Source organism: Saccopteryx bilineata, chromosome 6 (genome assembly GCF_036850765.1).
Source record: "Saccopteryx bilineata isolate mSacBil1 chromosome 6, mSacBil1_pri_phased_curated, whole genome shotgun sequence".
In the NCBI taxonomy this organism is placed as follows: Eukaryota; Metazoa; Chordata; class Mammalia; order Chiroptera; family Emballonuridae; genus Saccopteryx; species Saccopteryx bilineata.
This window is the reverse complement of record NC_089495.1, coordinates 128,490,578-128,508,628: the sequence shown is the minus strand read 5'-3', so window position 1 is coordinate 128,508,628 and position 18,051 is coordinate 128,490,578. Positions and strand designations below refer to the sequence as shown.

The window sequence follows — 18,051 nt, the reverse complement described above, 5'->3', positions numbered from 1 at the left end:
CCTCTCTGTCTCTCTCTTCCCCTCCCACAGCCAAGGATCCACTGGAGCAATGTTGGCCTGGGCACTGAGGATGGCTCTGTGGCCTCTGCCCCAGGCGCTAGAATGGCTCTGGTCGCAACAGAGCGACGCCCCAGATGGGCAGAGCATCGCCCCCTGGTGGGCATGCCGGGTGGATCCCGGTCGGGTGCATGCGGGAGTCTGTCTGACTGCCTCCCCGTTTCTAGCTTCGGAAAAATGGAAAAAAAAAAAAAGAGAGAGAGAGAGGAGCCGGCTGGCTCGGGGGCCCAGGGTCGCGCGAGGACGCTAAAGCACACTCACGCCGCCGCCCCGCTACCGGGCAGCGCGGCCGCGCCCCTCCGAGTTGCTGGGGAAGTGACGTCACAGCGCGATGGCGGCAGCTCCTTCAGGCAGCTGAAGGGGGATTTAGGCCCGGAAGATCCGACTCCATCCGCGGCGGGGAGAGGACAAGCTGGGTTGGCGGTGGCTGGAGCAAGGGCGGTGGCGCACGGACTGTCCCATCCGCCCCTTATTGTGGCGCTAGGAGCGGCGGGGCAGGCAGAAAGTGATGGTGAAAGCAGGGCCGTGAGGGGGGCGGAGCCGGCAGCCAGACCCGCAGTAGCGGCAGCAGCGGCGCCGCCTCCCCGAGCTCAGAGCCAGGAAGCGGCCAGGAGGGCAGGAGTGAGCCGAGTCCGCCGCCATGGAGCTCAGAGTCGGGAACAGGTACCGGCTGGGCCGGAAGATCGGCAGCGGCTCTTTCGGAGACATCTATCTCGGTGAGGCGCCTGTTCCCCGGGCAGGGGGCCGCCTCCGCCCGGTCCCTCTAGCCCTGCTGTGGGCACCCGGCCATCCTCCTGGGACGCCCCGCTCCCGCAGTTTCCCCCGGGATTCTGTTCCAGCCGCCGGGCCCCATGGCTGCCGGGCAGGAACTTGCGGCTTTTCCGGGCCGGCTCGCACCGTCGCCCCCGGGGGCACTTGCCCAGCGTGCGCCCAGGGCCGCCAGGGTGGACGGGGTCGGCCCGAGATCCCGCTACCCGCGCCGACGCCCCGCAGGCAGACAAAGGCGGCGGGTGGTGCTCAGCCCAGCGTCTTGCGCACGTGTGGCGGAACGGGTGCGCTGGGTCGAGGAATGCCTGGGCCGGCCAGAGGCCTCCGCTGCCCTTCGCAACCGGGCGGGCCGGCCCGGGCTAGTCTGGCGGTGGTCGAGGACATGTTGCGCCCTAGGTTCCGCGCTGTGTGACGGGATTTAGAAAGACGTGGGGACCGTAGCCCGGTCCGTGTCAAGACGTTGGCATCAGAAGAGGCAGACGCGGTGGCAGCGCTGTCCTCGCGAGCTTGTCCCTTTGGCTGTTCGGTTGTCAAGCTAGATCTGAAAACTGTCGGGCGGGAATGTTCTGGGCTATTTCCGATTCACGGGGAAAGAACACGCGCGCACACATGATGAAAGGTTGGCGTGCACCCTAAAGCTGGGCAGTTGTAAGTTCCTCCAACCCCCGGACTGGGGACCGCCCTGCTGGCCTGCGGCGTGGGTGCCCCTGGCCTGTTGTCGGCAAGTTTGGGGGTACACTTGTCCTGCGGTGGGCAGCCCCACCCAGGTGTTTTTGTTTGACTGGTGTACCTGTCAGGGAGGGTCAGGAATGGCTTTATGCAGGCCTGATGCTGGTGGTGCCTTTCAGAAGATGGGGGTGTGTGCTCCCCGCCCCCTCCTCCCCTCCTGTCGTCTGGAGAGAATGCAGGCCTCGTGCCCACACGGTTGGAAGTTCCTAACTGCTTGTAGTTCCTTCTTACTTACCGTACAGGGTAAACCTGTCACATGCTGCATTGTTGCCTTTGAACCTATATTTCCGCCTACAGTCCTGCTGAGTGAAAGACACTTTGGAGACGTTTGGATTTTACTGTTTAAATATTTTTGTTCTGTAGTTGGTTGCATTCTCAGCAGCGTTTTGGGAGGTAGAGTGCTGCATAAATGCAACCTGCCTTATTTACAGAACAGGAGATTTTTGGCAAAACTAGAATGTAGGAGCTGGATTGAAAAGCCAATCTAGTAGCCTCCCTTTTATGCAGGCATCAAAAGGAGATGTTTTGAAATTTTTTGTCCTCTGGTCTGAGACTTTGCCAGACAGCTCTTGGTTTCCAGAGATGGGTTCAGATAGTTGTGTTGTGGAAGAGTTGTCACCAGGTCCTTCACCAAGTTGTAAGCTCTTCTCATCAGGAGTGGGAGCTCTATCTGCTTATTCACCACACTACCTTTGAGCCTCAACTTTAGCTGGGCGCACAGTAGCACCTGGTACACATCAGGCTGACCTGCCTCTGTGTCTCTGAGACGCATGGGTGGACTGTGGCTCTCATGACTCCTTCCAAGCACTGACACAGCGCACCATTGGAGTTCACTTGGAGTTACTTATGCTGGGCTGAGCACAGCCAGTCTTTTTCCACCCACGTTGACTCAGGCTTCATGCTAACTCAGGAATTTGCAGTGAGCTTGTTAGCTACAGTAAGTTGTGGCTTGAAAGGTAGGTCTGAGGGCGCTCACCCTGTGCTGTAGTTTAAGGGTTAAAGAATAGGTCCAAAGAGCATGGGGTGGATTGAGTCATCTGTACCATAGTGTTTTGCCATTTGTTTAGGCCACTGATTGGGCATTACTTAGGGAATTGAGTACTCATCTTGAAAACCACAATGTCCTACATCAATCTCTCTTTTTTTTTTTTTTTTACAGAGAGTCAAAAGAGGGATAGACAGGAACCGAGAGAGATGAGAAGCATTAATCACCAGTTTTTCGTTGCGACACCTTAGTTGTTCATTGATTGCTTTCTCATATGTGCCTTGACCGTGGGGCTACAGCAGATCGAGTAACCCCTTGCTTGAGCCAGCGACCTTGGGTCCAAGCTGGTGAGCTTTTGCTCAAACCAGATGAGCCTGTGCTCAAGCTGGCAACCTTGGGGTCTCAAACCTGGGTCCTTCCGTGTCCCAGTCCGACACTCTATCCACTGTGCCACTGCCTGGTCAGGCTCTAAAAAGTTTTTTGTGTTTTTTTTGTGGCAGAGAGTCAGAGAGGGGGACAGACAGACAGGAAGGGAGAGAGATGAGAAACATAAATTCTTTTTTTTTTTTTTTAAACATTTTTTTTATTTATTTATTCATTTTTTCAGAGAGGAGAGGGAGAGACAGGGAGAGAGAAAGGAGAGACAGAGAGAGAAGGGGAGGAGGAGCTAGAAGCATCAACTCCCATATGTGCCTTGACCAGGCAAGTCCAGGGTTTCGAACCGGTGACCTCAGCATTTCCAGGTCGACGCTTTATCCACTGCGCCACCACAGGTCAGGCAACATCAATTCTTCATTACAGCTTTGTAGTTGTTCATTGACTGATTTCTCATATGTGCCTTGACGGGGGGGGCGGGGGGGGGGGCGGGGGGGTGCTACAGCAGACTGAGTGACCCCTGGCTCCAGCCAGCAACCTTGGGCTCAAGCTGGTAAGCCTTACTCAAACCAGATGAGTCCGAGCTCAAGCTGGCGACCTTGGGGTCTCGAACCTGGGTCCTCCACATCCCAGTCCAGTGCTCTATCTACTGCGCCACCGCCTGGTCAGGCACATCAACCATTCTTATCCCGCACTTTGCATTTGTTTGGAATGCTCCTGACTCCTCCATGTGGGTTTACCTTGTTCTGAGCCTGGCATTTGGGGTTGTGAATGTCCGTCTGGGATTTTCGCCTAGGACTTTCTGTGCTTCTATTCATTTGAAACTGGGAAGAGGAGGAGGCTATCTTTCAGCTTGGCGAGGGCCTGGCACACCAGGAAGACCTAGTGTTGTCCTCTCTTCCTGGTGGCCTGCTGTGCTGAAATGGTCATGAGGCACTATGTCCTGCCAGGTAAATCCAGTGCTTCCCAAAATCACCCCTTCACAGGGGATGGTCTCTTGGGGCAGTTTCTCCAATTCCTGGGCTTCAGAAAGTGTATGTGTTGGACTTGGGCCACCATGGAACCCAAAATGTGTGGTCTTGATCCTTAGTCTGCCTCTTCTAAGCTTGACAGATCCCCAGGCTCCTGGGAAGGTCTCAGTGTTCCCTTGCCCTGTGTGATGTGCACTTGGCAGGAGGGCGCCACACCTGGTGCTGCAGAAGGGAAACCTTGTTTTCCTGGGCCTCCCTCAGCTTGAGCTTCCTCAGGCTTCAGTCTCTGGTTGCTGGAGTTGGTGGAAGGCCTTTCTATTTTGCTGGTAGGGTGCCTTATGCGTTTGATAACATTTGAAAACAAGGGTAGAGCCATTGTTCTCAGTGTGGACCATGTGCTTTAAACCTTAATGTGACCAGAAGGACCTGGGGAAGAAGAGAGTGTGCGGGGCAGTGTGTCTGTGCCAGGGCTGTGTGGTGATGCTGTGTTTGGGCACCTGTGTTGCTCTGAAGTTGAGTTGTGTTTGCAGTGCCTTCGGGGCACCCCAGGAGCAGAGTGAGCCCCCCTTCTCATGGAGCTCTGTTCTCCTTCCTTTCTGCCTTCTGAGGGTAGATGGTAGGGTTCTCATTCCTGATGTCAGAATGGAAATTTTCATCTTGCTGCTATAGGCTTTGGTACTGGTCATTCTGTTAGTTTAGCAAACGGACTGTGCTGTTGACTCGGCAACGTGCACAAACACCTTTTTTGGGGCGCTAATGTTTAGGAACCTCTTCCTATCTGAGTTTCATGTTTCCCCTCACTGACTTTCATGAGCTCTAGGCAGCATCCAGCAGGGTGTGGCGCACATGGTGGGGCTTCTAAATTACTGGCTGACCAGTCAGTAGGGGAGAGCAGTTTCCTACCCTCATTGCAGTGCCAGTCATCACCTGCGTCCTTTAGGGTGGTGGCTTGAGCACTCTACTGAGAAGTCACCAGTTACCCTGTGGGTGACCTTTGCCCTGCTGATCTGAGGCTTCTCCCTGTTTCTTCGTGTATGTCACTCCTCAATGGGAATTACCTCCCTGTCCCAAGACAGGGTTAAGTTTCGGTTAGATTCACTTAATTTACCAACTGCCTTGTCCGGTCAACTTGAGGGACAGGCCTGTTCTCCTAGGACCAACATTGACCTTTTTCTTTTTTTTTTTTTTTTCTTTTTTTTTTATTACAGAGACAGAGAGAGGGATAGATAGGGACAGACAGGAACAGAGAAATGAGAAGCATCAATCATCAGTTTTTCATTGTGACACGTTAGTTGATCATTGATTGATTTCTCATATGTGCCTTGACCGTGGGCCTTCAGCAGACCGAGTAACCCCTTGCTGGAGCCAGCAACCTTGGGTCCAAGCTGGTGAGCTTTGCTCAAACCAGATGAGCCCGCGTTCAAGCTGGCGACCTCGGGGTCTCAAACCTGGGTCCTCCGCATCCTATTCCGACACTCTGTCCACTGCACCACCGCCTGGTCAGGCACATTGACCTTTTTCTGAACATAGACTACCGTCTGCCTGGTGGGGACTGAGAGTTGCGCAGAAGTTGAGGTTTTTGGGATTTGAAGCACCTTAGCATAAACAGACATGTGAGGAAATATTTACATGACACTGGGTTTTGACTTGTTCTGAATCTGGAACTGGAGTTCAGTGTTATCTTAAATTCTTGTTTCCATCAAGTTATCTGCTGTGAAGCACCAGGTTTTGTAATTCTCAATTTGTCACAGATCGATATTTTTGCAAAATAAGATTAAAATGTTGCTGCAATGTTATGTTGTTATCAGAGCTCTATGGTGTTTCCACCCTCTCCTGTGTTTGTCCCCTCCTGTATTGGTGACAGTTTGAGGACTAGGCTTGGAGCAGCACCACCCCAGAAGCATGGGGCTGCTGTCGGCCATGGGAGCTAGGACAGTGCTGCAGGGAGCAGACCGGTGGACCTCAGTTTTTCCCAGTGGCCTCGGATTTGGTTTCCACGGAATGTACAGAATCTGAAGCTCTGCTGCTTGGGACTTCTACCTAGCAGGCAGAGACCTGAGGAGGGGCCCGCAGTGTGTGCCGCTCTCATGTTTGTGTGGCAGGCAGAGAGCCTGTCTGCCCTTCTCCTGAGTCATTGCACTCGGGGCAACCTTCATGTCTCTGATCCTAGTGAGGACTGGCACCATGATTGGAGGAGAGAATTCTCCAGTTGTCCTGTGGTATATGTCCTACAGACTGTCACTTTGTAAGGGTAACTGTTCTGTGTAGCTTTATCAATCCCAATGAGTTAGAGCTACAGTTATTTCTGTCTTCTTGAAGTAACTAGTCCGATAGGTAGTCTGTGAAGGCCCAGGTTGTTTTATTTTTTTCTTTTTTCTTTTTTCCTTCTTCTTTTCCAAGTACGAGGAGGGGAGATAGAGGAACTGACTCCCACATACACCCCTACTGGGATTCACTGGCAACCCCTGTCTGGGGCCAATGTTGTGCCCATCTGGAACCATGCTCACAACCAAGCAATTTTTTTTTAGCACCTGAGGTGGAGGCTTCACACAGCCATCCTCAATACCTAGGGCAGTGGTTGGCAAACTCGTTAGTCAACAGAGCCAAATATCAACAGTACAACGATTGAAATTTATTTTGAGAGCCAAATTTTTTAAATTATATAGGTAGGTACATTGTTATTAACTTAATTAGGGTACTTCTAAGCTGGCCAAAGAGCCGCACTGAAGGGGCCAAAGAGCTGCATGTGGCTCACGGTTTGCCGACCACTGGTAGGGCAGATACACTCAAACCAGTCGAGCCATAGCTGTGAGAATGGGGAGAGAGGGAGAGGGGAGGGTTGGGGGGGGGGAGAAGCAGATGGTCACTTCTCCTGTGTGCCCTGACCAGGAATTGAACCCAGGACATCCACAAGCCAGGACAACGCTCTACCACTGAGACAACTGGTCAGGGCCCCGGGCTGTTTTTTCATTGAGGGCTTGCATCCTGGCTCAGGTAGCAGTGATGAATGTGTGGAGTTGCTGGTGTCACTAGTAAATTTTATTTTATTTTTATTTTTTATTTATTCATTTTAGAGAGGAGAGGGAGAGACAGAGAGGAGAGACAGAGAGAGAGAAGTAGGGGAGGAGCTGGAAGCATCAACTCCCACATGTGCCTTGACCAGGCATGCCCAGGGTTTCGAACCAGTGACCTCAGCATTTCCAGGTCAACGCTTTATCCACTGCGCCACCACAGGTCAGGCGCTGGTGTCACTAGTAAGATGAGTCATTTGTTCGTCCTGGGCTGGCAAGTTCAGAGTTCTAGGTCCTCACAGGAACTCTGAGTTCATTTTCATTTGCACAGTAAATTTTGTGGTGAAGTCATTTCTCTTATAATTGGATAGATTATCCCAACTGCAGGCATGAAGAATATGTTACATGTCTGTCTCTGGGTGGCCATGATTCTCTGTGCAGTGGGAAATGAAGATCTTAGACCTAGAGGGCTACTGTCAATGGTCAGATGGTGGGTATTCCCACTAAACCCAGCACTGGGGATCAGTTTTGGATTCAGGCTTGCTAAAAGTAGCTGTATCCGTGAGCCATCTGAGCAGAAAGGAGACTTTTCTTTGGAGTTCTTGGGCATTTACTAGATGTTAATGTCAACAGACAGCTCTCCTGTAGGTCTGTTGTGTTATAATGCTTGCTGACCTCGTCTGCTTTTGTCTTGGAGTCTCGGCATGCTTTGTAACCATTAATGTGTTCATCTCCATAATTCCCTCATGAAACACTGCTGATCTCCCAGCTAAACATAGATGGCAAGAGAAACTGAGTCACCAAGGACTGGTAGAAGAAGGTAGTGTCTCCAGTTCTGTCTGGGCCACTGCAGCCAGTGTCAGTTCCTTCACAAACAATCAGTGTTTCATACGTGAAGGGCACCCGTGAAGAGAGCTAGCAGAGCATGTGCCTTGGAACACTTACTTTTCGTTCTCTCCAGTTACAGCTTTTCGAGGAAGGTCTCACAGGCCTTTGGGTCAGATTGGAACTCTGGAGCATTTATGTGAAGCCGGAGAGAAGGTGGTTGTCATGTTTGCAGGTCTTTATTGGAGGAAAACAGATAATATATTTGTAGATAAAAACGCCTAAAGTTTACCTTTGAACTCATGCGCTGATAATTGGGAGGTATTAGCAGATGTATTGTCAGTTTTAGTACAAAAATAACAAAAGGTGTGTGACAGGTACGTACAGCATAGGTGTAGTCAGGCTTTGAAAACAAGAGTTCACTTTCCAGGTCTCGCATCAGTAAGAAATGCGCCGTGGGCCCTGGCCGGTTGGCTCAGTGATAGAGCGTCAGCCTGGCGTGTGGGAGTCCCAGGTTCGATACCTGGCCAGGGCACACAGGAGAAGTGCCCATCTGCTTCTCCATCCCTCCCCCTCTCCTTCCTCTCTGTCTCTCTCTTCCCCTCCCGCAGCCAAGGCTCCATTGGAGCAAGGTTGGCATGGGTGCTGAGGATGGCTGTGTGGCCTCTGCCTCAGGTGCTAGAATGGCTCTGGTCACAACAGAGCGACGCCCCAAATGGGCAAAGCATCACCCCCTGGTGGGCGTGCTGGGTGGATCCCGGTCGGGCACATGCAGGAGTCTGTCTGACTGCCTCCCCGTTTCCAACTTCAGAAAAATACAAAAAAAAAAAAAAAAAGAAAAGAAAGAAAGAAATGCGCCGAGATGTCCTTTTGCCCAGGAAGCATGAAGCTTGCTGAGCCCCCCAGTGTTCCTTGGACTGGCCTACCATGAATGATGGGTGCTGCTGCCTTGAGAGCCCACCTGGGAAGTACCCTGAGTATTGAGAGGAGTGTGTGGCTGGACCCCTGGACTAGGTGGTATTTGGTGAAAACCCAGATTTCCCTATAGAGAAAGGTGTGCTTACAGTCCTGTCCTGGCAGCATGGGACACGGGGCCACAACAGTGTCACAAGAACACATAGAGTCACCCTGCACTGATAGGAAAGTTCAGAGCAGGAAAGATGGGATGCCGTAAAGAGAACCCATCAACCTTCTCTAGGTCCCCTAGTGACATGATCTGAGTGGACACATGTGGAGGTAGGGGATGGGACACCAGGTTAGATTTTCTTATACATACCAAATTTTCTGATTTGAAGGGGAAAGGAGGATAATTTTCCATGGGATTTGTGGACCACTGACACCATTTCATCACAGGAGTGTAGTATAAGCATCCTTTGGTCCTTCTTGGAAGATTTGGACAGTGCTCTGGTTGCTGGCCTGTGGTGACATTGAGTTAGGTGGTGGGCACCAGGTCTTTAATGCTGTGATTTTCTTTTCTTGCAAGGTACGGACATTGCTGCAGGAGAGGAAGTTGCCATCAAGCTCGAGTGTGTCAAAACCAAACACCCTCAGCTTCACATTGAGAGCAAAATCTACAAAATGATGCAGGGAGGAGGTATGGCCTTTACCTGTTAAAAAAAGACAATCAGGGTTGTTTGATGGGGGCATGCGTCCTGAATCAAAGTTTCTGGTTTGTTTTGGGGAAGGGAGGAAAATGCCCACACCCTGGACCCAGCCAAGAGGGCCTCACTGAACAGAAAACAGGAGTTCATTTTGGGTTGAGCACCACCTCCCTGGCCTCACTTCATGTAACAGTACCTGTGTGGATTTTGATTTTCCAGCAGTGTTGTTCATTCTGATGCCACCTTAGTCATGTATTTGCTCACAGCTTTGGGGGGTTCCTTGAGACTTTGCTGAGTGAAACTGTTGCGACCCTACCACTTCTGTCCCAGTTCTCTCCCCAAAACTCCCCTCAGGCCTGAGGTGCCTGATTTCAAAGGACAATATTGTGGCCACTTTGACATAGTTTCTTGCACCTGCACACAAGTTCTGAGTGACTGGGAGATAGGTTTATCTTCCCTTTCTTGGTCTCCTGGCCCCACTGTATACATGGTAGCCCCCGGCCACCCCTCGCTTCTCTCTTCCCTTGAACTAGAGATTGCCAGTCTGGTCTATCTGGATGCAGCAGTGTGTTTGCATGAACCACGTAAGGAAGTAATGGTTTTGACTCAGGAGTTTGGGAACAAGGGATGGAGTATTTCTAGCTTTTTCAGAATATTTGTAAAAATAATGTTAAGAGTTGTAGAGACACCCAGGAATTAAATGTGTAGGAGTACGATGATCTTTTTCTTGCGTGTGTGTGTGTGTGGGGGGGAGGATAAAGGAAGGCGTAGGGTCCAGAGTAGAAAATAGGGAAAGAGAAAACTAAAAAAATTTAAAAAAATAAAAAAGAAAAGAAAATAGGGAAAGAGGACAGAAGAAGAAAGACTATCTCATGACCCCCACTGCAAGCTTGTGTTTCAAATCCTTTGCCTGGTGTAAATCTTTTATTAGCTATGCTCTGGTGATTCTTTGCCCAGTAGAAAAAGAAGTGTTGTTTTTTTTTTTTACAGAGACAGAGAGTGCGTCAGAGAGAGGGATAGACTGGGATAGACAGGAACGGAGAGAGATGAGAAGCATCAATCATTAGTTTTTCATTGCGCGTTGCAACACCTTAGTTGTTCATTGATTGCTTTCTCATATGTGCCTTGACCATGGAGCTACAGCAGACTGAGTAACCCCTTGCTGGAGCCAGCGACCTTGGGTCCAAGCTGGTGAGCTTTGCTCAAACCAGATGAGCCCACGTTCAAGCTGGCGACCTTGGGGTTTTGAACCTGGGTCCTCTGCATCCTAGTCCGATGCTGTATCCACTGCGCCACCGCCTGGTCAGGCAAAAAAGTTTTTTGAACAATAAAACTCTAGAAGAACATGGAGAAAAACAACACATACTTACACCAGCTGGGCCACCTACTGGTTGGTCACCAAATCAGTGATATGAAGTCCTAGAGCCCTGACAAAGTAGAGGGCAGGTAGTGGGCAGCAGTTGGGGCAACAAAAACGCAGGGTCATACACGTTGCCCAGTGAGTGAGTTCCATTGTACTTACCCTGTTCCAGCACGGAGTCACAGCTGCATACTGAACAGCCCTCCCCCTTGGCTGCTACAGCACTGTCCATGCAGTATAACCCAGCATTGCTAAAGGTGAAGGATTTGGATTCTTTTATTTTATTTATTTATTTATTTTTTGTATTTTTCTGAAGTTGGAAACAGGGAGAGACAGTCAGACAGACTCCCGCGTGCGCCCGACCGGGATCCACCCTGCACGCCCACCAGGGGCGACGCTCTGCCCATCTGGGGCGTTGCTCCGCTGCAACCAGAGCCATTCTAGCTCCTGAGGCAGAGGCCACAGAGCCATCCTCAGCGCCTGGGCCAACCCTGCTCCAATGGAGCCTTGGCTACGGGAGGGGAAGAGAGAGACAGAGAGGAAAGAGAGGGGGAGGGGTGAGAAGCAGATGGGCACTTCTCCTGTGTGCCCTGGCCGGGAATCAAACCCGGGATTCCCGCACGCCAGGCCGACGCTCTACCACTGAGCCAACCGGCCAGGGCTAGATTTGGGTTCTTCATGTAGCCACCTGGCAGCTCAGGAGGGGTGCAGAAGTGTCCTTAAAACATCCTGACCAGCTCATGTTTTTTACAAACAAATGAACTCTGTTGTACCAGGAGGCCTGGCCTAATCCAGCGAAGGATCTGGTGGGTGAAGTGGGTGTGTGCTCTGGGATTGGAGGTCATAACAGGAGCCCTTCCTAACCCTGTAAACACCCTCGTCGAGCATGACTTTTTTAGCTGATCTCTTTCTGTTCACATTTATTCACAGTTTTCTAGGAGAAGATCAAATCCTGGGTTCCCCAATTAAAACCTCTTCTGCCATGGTACCTTAAAGGTACAGAACTTTCAAAAGGACGCTAGCTGAGAAGCCAGCTATGATGGGCGAAGTGAGGTGGTTGGGTAAGCTGTGCATGTCAATAGGTGATCTCCATGGTGACAGAACAGTGCGTTCCTGCTATGCAGGCCTGGAGCAGCTGCCAACTCAGCCCTGCCATTGTTCGTGGGCCCAAGAACAAGCACTGCGGGAACACAAAACAAAAATATTTAAATCAGGAAAAGTTGAAATGCACAAGATGTGTTGTTCACACACAGCTAGTGCTGTTGCCCTGGGAACATGGAACCCACAGAGCAGTTTTCCCAGTGAGCAGTATAGAGTGGTGTTGGCCTGGAGTGGGGCACACATGAACACATCCCAGCCACCCCTTTTTTGCCTCATCTTGACCCACCACTCAGTACCCAATGGTGGCAAACCCTGCTTCTCCTAAGACAGCCTCTCTCACAGAACACAGGGAGTTGTGGTTGAGGCTGTCAGACTGCTCATGCTTAATCTTTTCACACTGACATGGGAATGTTCATCATACATATTCTTCTCTTCAAGGGAATTAACTTTCCTGTCCAGGTCACTTTCAGAACGTGGAGATTCTGGAGTGAAGAGTCTGATACAGCATGCAAGTTTGGCAGGGATTTCCCCGAAGTCCTCAGGTGCACTTTCACAGAGAATGGTGGGAGTGCCTCTGCCTCCCCCTCCAGGAGGGAAAAGGGAATAATGCTGTGGACCCTGGTAGTTCACCCTTTCTCGCTCTGTCCATGCTGTTTGAAACCCCACCACTAGGCCTCTTGTAGGGCAGGGCTGTGGCTTTTCCTCCCGGAAGCAGGCTGGCCTGGCCTTCTTTGTTAGCTAGGCTACCGTGGGGCTGATGCTCTGACAGAAGGGTCATTTCTGGGACTGGGGGGACAGCTCGGTTCCTTGACATGGTAGTCTAGAGCTCCACAGCTGTGGCACCTATCTCCCACCATCTTCTGCCCCTTTGGAACCTCACTTCCAGTATCCCAGTATAGAACACCTACCAGAGCCAATGGCTGGGAGAGATTCCAGGCCCTTGGCAGACTTCTGAAAACTCAGCTCCATTGCCTTGATGTCCTTCAGGCTCCAAATACAGCCGTTTAGAGTCAGAGAGTGCACTGGGGGTCAAGTGTGGCTGCGGCACAGTAGGCACAGACAGAGAGCTGAGCCCTATGTGTCACTATGTGTATGGTGGCCCACTTATGGGTGCCAGTCTCATGTAGCAGCTGAAGCTCCTAGCACCTTAACCACCTGCAAACTGCTAGGCGGACACAGAGCCCATAGTCCACTGAGACCCAGGGCCCTGGTCTGGTGGCTGCTGGCCCAAGAGAAGTCCAGAACTGAAGTATAATGCTTAGAATAATGTATAGTAGCCAAGTACAAATCATAAAGTGACTAGGAATAAATCTTAAGCCAGATAAGATCTGTATGTGGGAAATTTTAAAACTATTGGAGGAGACCAAAAAGACTTAACAAGTGGAGACATTTTGTGTTCCTGAAGTGAAATACTCAGTAAGATGTCATGTCTACTAAAGTCCCTCGGTTCAGTGGGATCCTGGTCCAAACCCAGCAGGGCTTTCTTCCAACATGACAGCTGACTCAACACCCCTAAAGAAGTGGGGTATTTGTCCCATAAATGTCAAAACTCCTAGCCTCTGAAGAGTGACAGCCCAAAGCAGTGAGCACAACTAGCATCCAGATAATGGCTCCTAAGTGTCAGTTCCCACAGGGGCCCAGGCTTCTGGGACCAGGGTGGCCAGGAGGTGGTGAGGTGAATCTGGGACATGTTATGCTGAGGAAAGACGGAGTCAAAGGCCAGTGGGCACATCCAGAGGACACAGGAGCAAGCTTGGAGGGTTATCTGTTGGCCAAACTTGGGATAACTGGAACCTCAGAAATTTTAAATTTTTTATTTTATTGATTTTAGTGAGAGAGGAATGGAGAGAGACAGACAGACAGGAATATTGATCTGTTACTGTCTGTGCCCTGACCAGAGATCAGACCCACAACCTCTGTACTTTTGGAGTGATGCTCTAACCAACAAACCATCTGGCCAGGTCTGCCTCAGAATTAATGAGGGATTAAAGCACATGAAAAGAGGGAGGAGCAAATCCATAATGCTGCGCGCACACACAGTTAAGCCCCATAGAAGAAGCCGACCCTGGTCCCACTTCATTGATTGTTTCGGGTGGGAATCTTCAAAGCATGCAAACACTTCCAGGGGAATAGGGTCTGACACCACCTTTGAAGCTTCATTCACAGTGACTTAATAACAGAGAAGTGTCTTTTGTTGAGGAAGCCTGGCAGATCAGATAGCACCTGACAAGTGGTCAGACCCAGCAACCAAGCAAATCCAAATTGAAGACTGCTCTGCAAAGTTGCCTGAACTCTTCAAAAGTCTTTGTGGTGAAGAATTAAACAACCATCTAAATTTAAACATAATGACCATGCACAGCATGTGGCGTTTAGTTGGACCCTAGGCAGGGGAGGCTTTAAAGAATGTTCCTGGGACACATAGTTGGGGAAACGTCTGCAGATTTTTTTATTTTTTTACTTTATTTATTTATTTATTTATTTTTCTGAAGCTGGAAATGGAGAGGCAGTCAGACAGACTCCTGCATGCGCCTGACTGGGATCCACCTGGCACACCCACCAGGGGGCGATGCTCTGCTCCTCCGGGTTGTCACGCTGTTGTGACCAGAGCCACTCTAGCGCCTGAGGCAGAGACCACGGAGCCATCCTCAGCGCCCGGGCCATCTTTGTGCCAATGGAGCCTTGGCTGCGGGAGGGGTAGAGAGAGACAGAGAGGAAGGAGAGGGGTGGAGAAGCAGATGGGCGCTTCTCCTGTGTGTCCTGGCCGGGAATCGAACCCAGGACTTCCGCACGCCAGGCCGATGCTTTACCACTGAGCCAACCAGCCAGGGCCTCGTCTGCAGATTTTGACACATCACTGTGATCTGAGCACATGTCAGCCACAGTAGTGTTACCCACACATGGAGATAGGAAAAGGACCTTGAACTGATTAGAAAGACCCTTGTGTGTACAGAATTGTGACTTCAGTAGGAAGCACCTTATGAATATGATGCTGACTGGTGCTTAGAGGTTTATCAGCCTGACCTGTGGTAGCGCAGTGGATAAAGTGACAACCTGGAATGCTGAGGTCGATGGTTCAAAACCCCAGCTTGCCCAGTCAAAACACAAAGGAGAAGCAACTACGAGTTGATGCTTCTGCTCCTCACCCTGCTTTCTCTTTCTCTCTCTCTCTCCCCCCCCCCTCAAAATCTATAAATAGGATCTTTTTAAAAAAATCTCAACCAGCTTTTGGTTTCAATATTTTCTGTTGTTTTCTATTTCATTGATTTCTACTGTGATCTTTTACTTTAAAAAAAAATTTTTTTTTAAGATTTTATTTGTTGATTTGACAGGAGGTAGGGGAATGAGAAGTATCAACTCATAGTTGCTTCCCTTTAGTTGTTCATTGCTTGCTTCTTGCTGGCGTATGTGTCTTGACAAGGCAAGCCCAGAGTTTTGAACTGGCGAACTCAGCGTTCTAGGTCGACGTTTTATCCACTGCGCCACCACAGGCCAGACTTCTTTTTAAATTTTTATTTATTTATTTTTCTTAAGTGAGAAGTGGAGAGGCAGAGAGACAGACTCCTGCATGTGCCCCAACCAGAATACACCTGGCAAGCCCCCAACCAGGGATGCTCTGCCCATCTGACGGCACTGCTCTATTGCTTGGCAGCTGAGCTATTTTAGCGCCTGAGGTGAGGCCATGGAGCCATCCTTAGTGCCTGGGGCCAACTTGCTCCAACCAAGCCATGGCTACAGAAGGGGAAGAGAGACAGAGATAAGGGAGAGGGGGAGGGGTGGAGAAGCAGATGGGTGCTTCTCCTGTGTGCCCTTGACCAGGAATCGAACCCGGGACTACCACATGTGGGGCCTATGCTTTACCACTGAGCAAACCAGCCAGGGCCTATCTTTTATTTCTTAACTTTGGGTTTAATTTCCTGTTTTTTCAGATGGAAACTGAGATCATTTATCTGTCTAATACAGATATTTGGTTGCTATAAATTCCCCCAAATTAGACTAGCAGCGCCTCATAAATCCTGATATGTTGGGTTTTCATTTTCATTTAGTTACAAATGCTTTCTAAGACCCTTTTTGATTTCTTCCTTGATCCAAGGGCTAATTTTTTTGTGTGTGGGTAAAACAGCCCTTTATTAGGCTCACCAGATCTATGGAATTTGGAAAGGGCACGGCTAGGAAGTCTTGTCTCTGCCTGTGACATCCGTGGCCTCATCTAAAAGACTCAGGTGGAGTGAGGACTGAAACCTTCTGATAGCTGTCATCATCATCATCACCACTGCTCACATGTCTGATGGTTGGTGCTGGCTGTTATCAAGGACTGCAGCATCTGAGATGTTACCCTACTTAGCAGCAAACCATTTATCTAGTATGGTTTCATGGATGCTGCAAAGGGCAAGATTTTCTGAGCTTCAGTGAAGGGTTAGCAGCTCAAAAGACATGGGAAGAGACCACATTTTGATTGTGTAGCTTCAGGGCGAGGGCTGCTGCTGTCCTTGTGTTGAGACACCCCACACAGCCTGCAGGGATAGGCACCCAGTTTCTTTTGAAGTGTATTATTTAGCTTCCAAATATTTGGGAGATTTTCAGAGCACTCTCTCTGTTACCTATTTCTAATTGAATGACACTATTATCTGAGAACATACTGTGTACAGCTTGAGTCCTCTTAACTTCAATAAGGCCTGTTTTATGTCTGTCTGGGTGAATGCCCTATATGTGTGAGTATCCTACTGAGGAGAGGGGCCTGATGCCCCCAACAGACTGGATTTGTCTCCATGAAGTGTGTTTGTATTGCAAAGCTCTGTTGCTGCTGTGTAAACATTTAGAGTTGTGTTTTCTTGATAAACTGATGCCTTTCTCACTGAAATGGCTGATAGTCTTTTCCATCATCCACTGCATCTGACACTAACATAGCATTCTGTGCCCTTTGTCTTCTTGTCTGTCCTGTGTGTGAAGGTGGTCAGTGTACTCAGCATGCATAGAAGTACCTGCTTTTCTCTGATATGTAAAGGGGCCTCACTTTAGGAATTTGAGACTATAGCAGGTCTTCAGGTAACATCATTCTGTTGTAATGATGTGCTGCTGTGAGGACTTGGTTCTTGTTTATGACCATCAGCCTATAGGAAATTGGATTCTTCCATGTCGTCCTTATACTCAGTCACAGGCCCATGAAGAACTTAAAGTACAGTGGTACCTTGAGATACGAGTTTAATTTGTTCTGTAACTGAGCTTGTAAGTCAGACAACTCGTATGTCAAATTTCTCCCATTTAAAATAACTGAAATAGATTTAATTCATTCCAGCCCTGTGAAACATCCCCAAACCATCCTAAATTATGAAAAAAGACATGTTTTTAATTAAGAAACACACATGTATACTTTACCAATGCATAACAAAATACTTGAAATAAAAGAAAAAAGTGTTATTTAGTACTGTATTCTTACCTTGGAGACAGACAAGTGCGGCTAACAGTGAATGGCAGAGGAGGAGGGAGGGAGGAAGGGATGCAAGCACCGTAGACACGTAAACTAAAACTGCACTTAACACTAAATGTAAACTAAAACTGCACTTTCTTTAAACAAAACTAAAACTGCACTTTCTTTACTTAAAATGAAACCACAAAAATTTAATTGTAAAAAATGCACTTTTTTATTTTAATGAGGTGACATTGATAAAACAGGGTACATATGTTCAGAGAAAACATCTCCAGATTATTTTGACATTTGATTATGTTGCATACCCCTCACCCAAAGTCAAATGTCTTCTGTCAGCTTCTATCTGGTTTTTTTTGTGCCCCTCCCCTAAAAATGCACTTTCTTTTTTTTGTTGTTTGTTTTGTTTATTTGTTTTGAGACAGAGAGAGGGGGATAGATAGGGACAGACAAACAGAAACGGAGAGGGATGAGAAGCATCAATCATCAGTTTTTCGTTGCGATGCCTTAGTTGTTCATTGATTGCTTTCTCTTATGTGCCTTGACCGCAGGCCTTCAGCAAACTGAGTAACCCCTTGCTTGAGCCAGCGACCTTGAGTCCAAGCTGGTGAGCTTTGCTCAAACCAGATGAGCCTGTGCTCAAGCTGGCACCTCGGGGTCTCGAACCTGGGTCCTCTGCATCCCAATCCAATGCTCTATTCACTGTGCCACCGCCTGGTCAGGCAAAGTGCACTTTCTTAACTTTAAACTTAACCTAAGCTGAACATTACATATTTTTCATTTAATCATCACCTGTTTTTGCCTTTTTGGCTACACTTTCGGCACTTTCACTTGCAGGACTTTTGA

At 49.2% G+C, this 18,051-nt stretch overlaps 1 protein-coding gene across 5 annotated transcripts in view; it reads left to right on the top strand.

Moving 5' to 3' along the window:
• The first annotated feature begins 367 nt into the window (after positions 1–367).
• The window catches only part of CSNK1D (casein kinase 1 delta), a 37,434-nt gene continuing 19,750 nt past the window's right edge, over positions 368–18,051 (top strand). For 2 of the 5 annotated variants that reach the window (XM_066236364.1, XM_066236363.1), the window contains exons 1-2: positions 368–773; positions 9,205–9,315. In XM_066236364.1, the coding sequence (XP_066092461.1) occupies positions 698–773; positions 9,205–9,315 (187 nt within the window). In that variant the 5' untranslated portion in view covers positions 368–697. The remainder of the gene's footprint in view (positions 774–9,204; positions 9,316–18,051) is intronic. The other 3 variants (XM_066236365.1, XM_066236367.1, XM_066236366.1) reach the window with 2 other exon arrangements.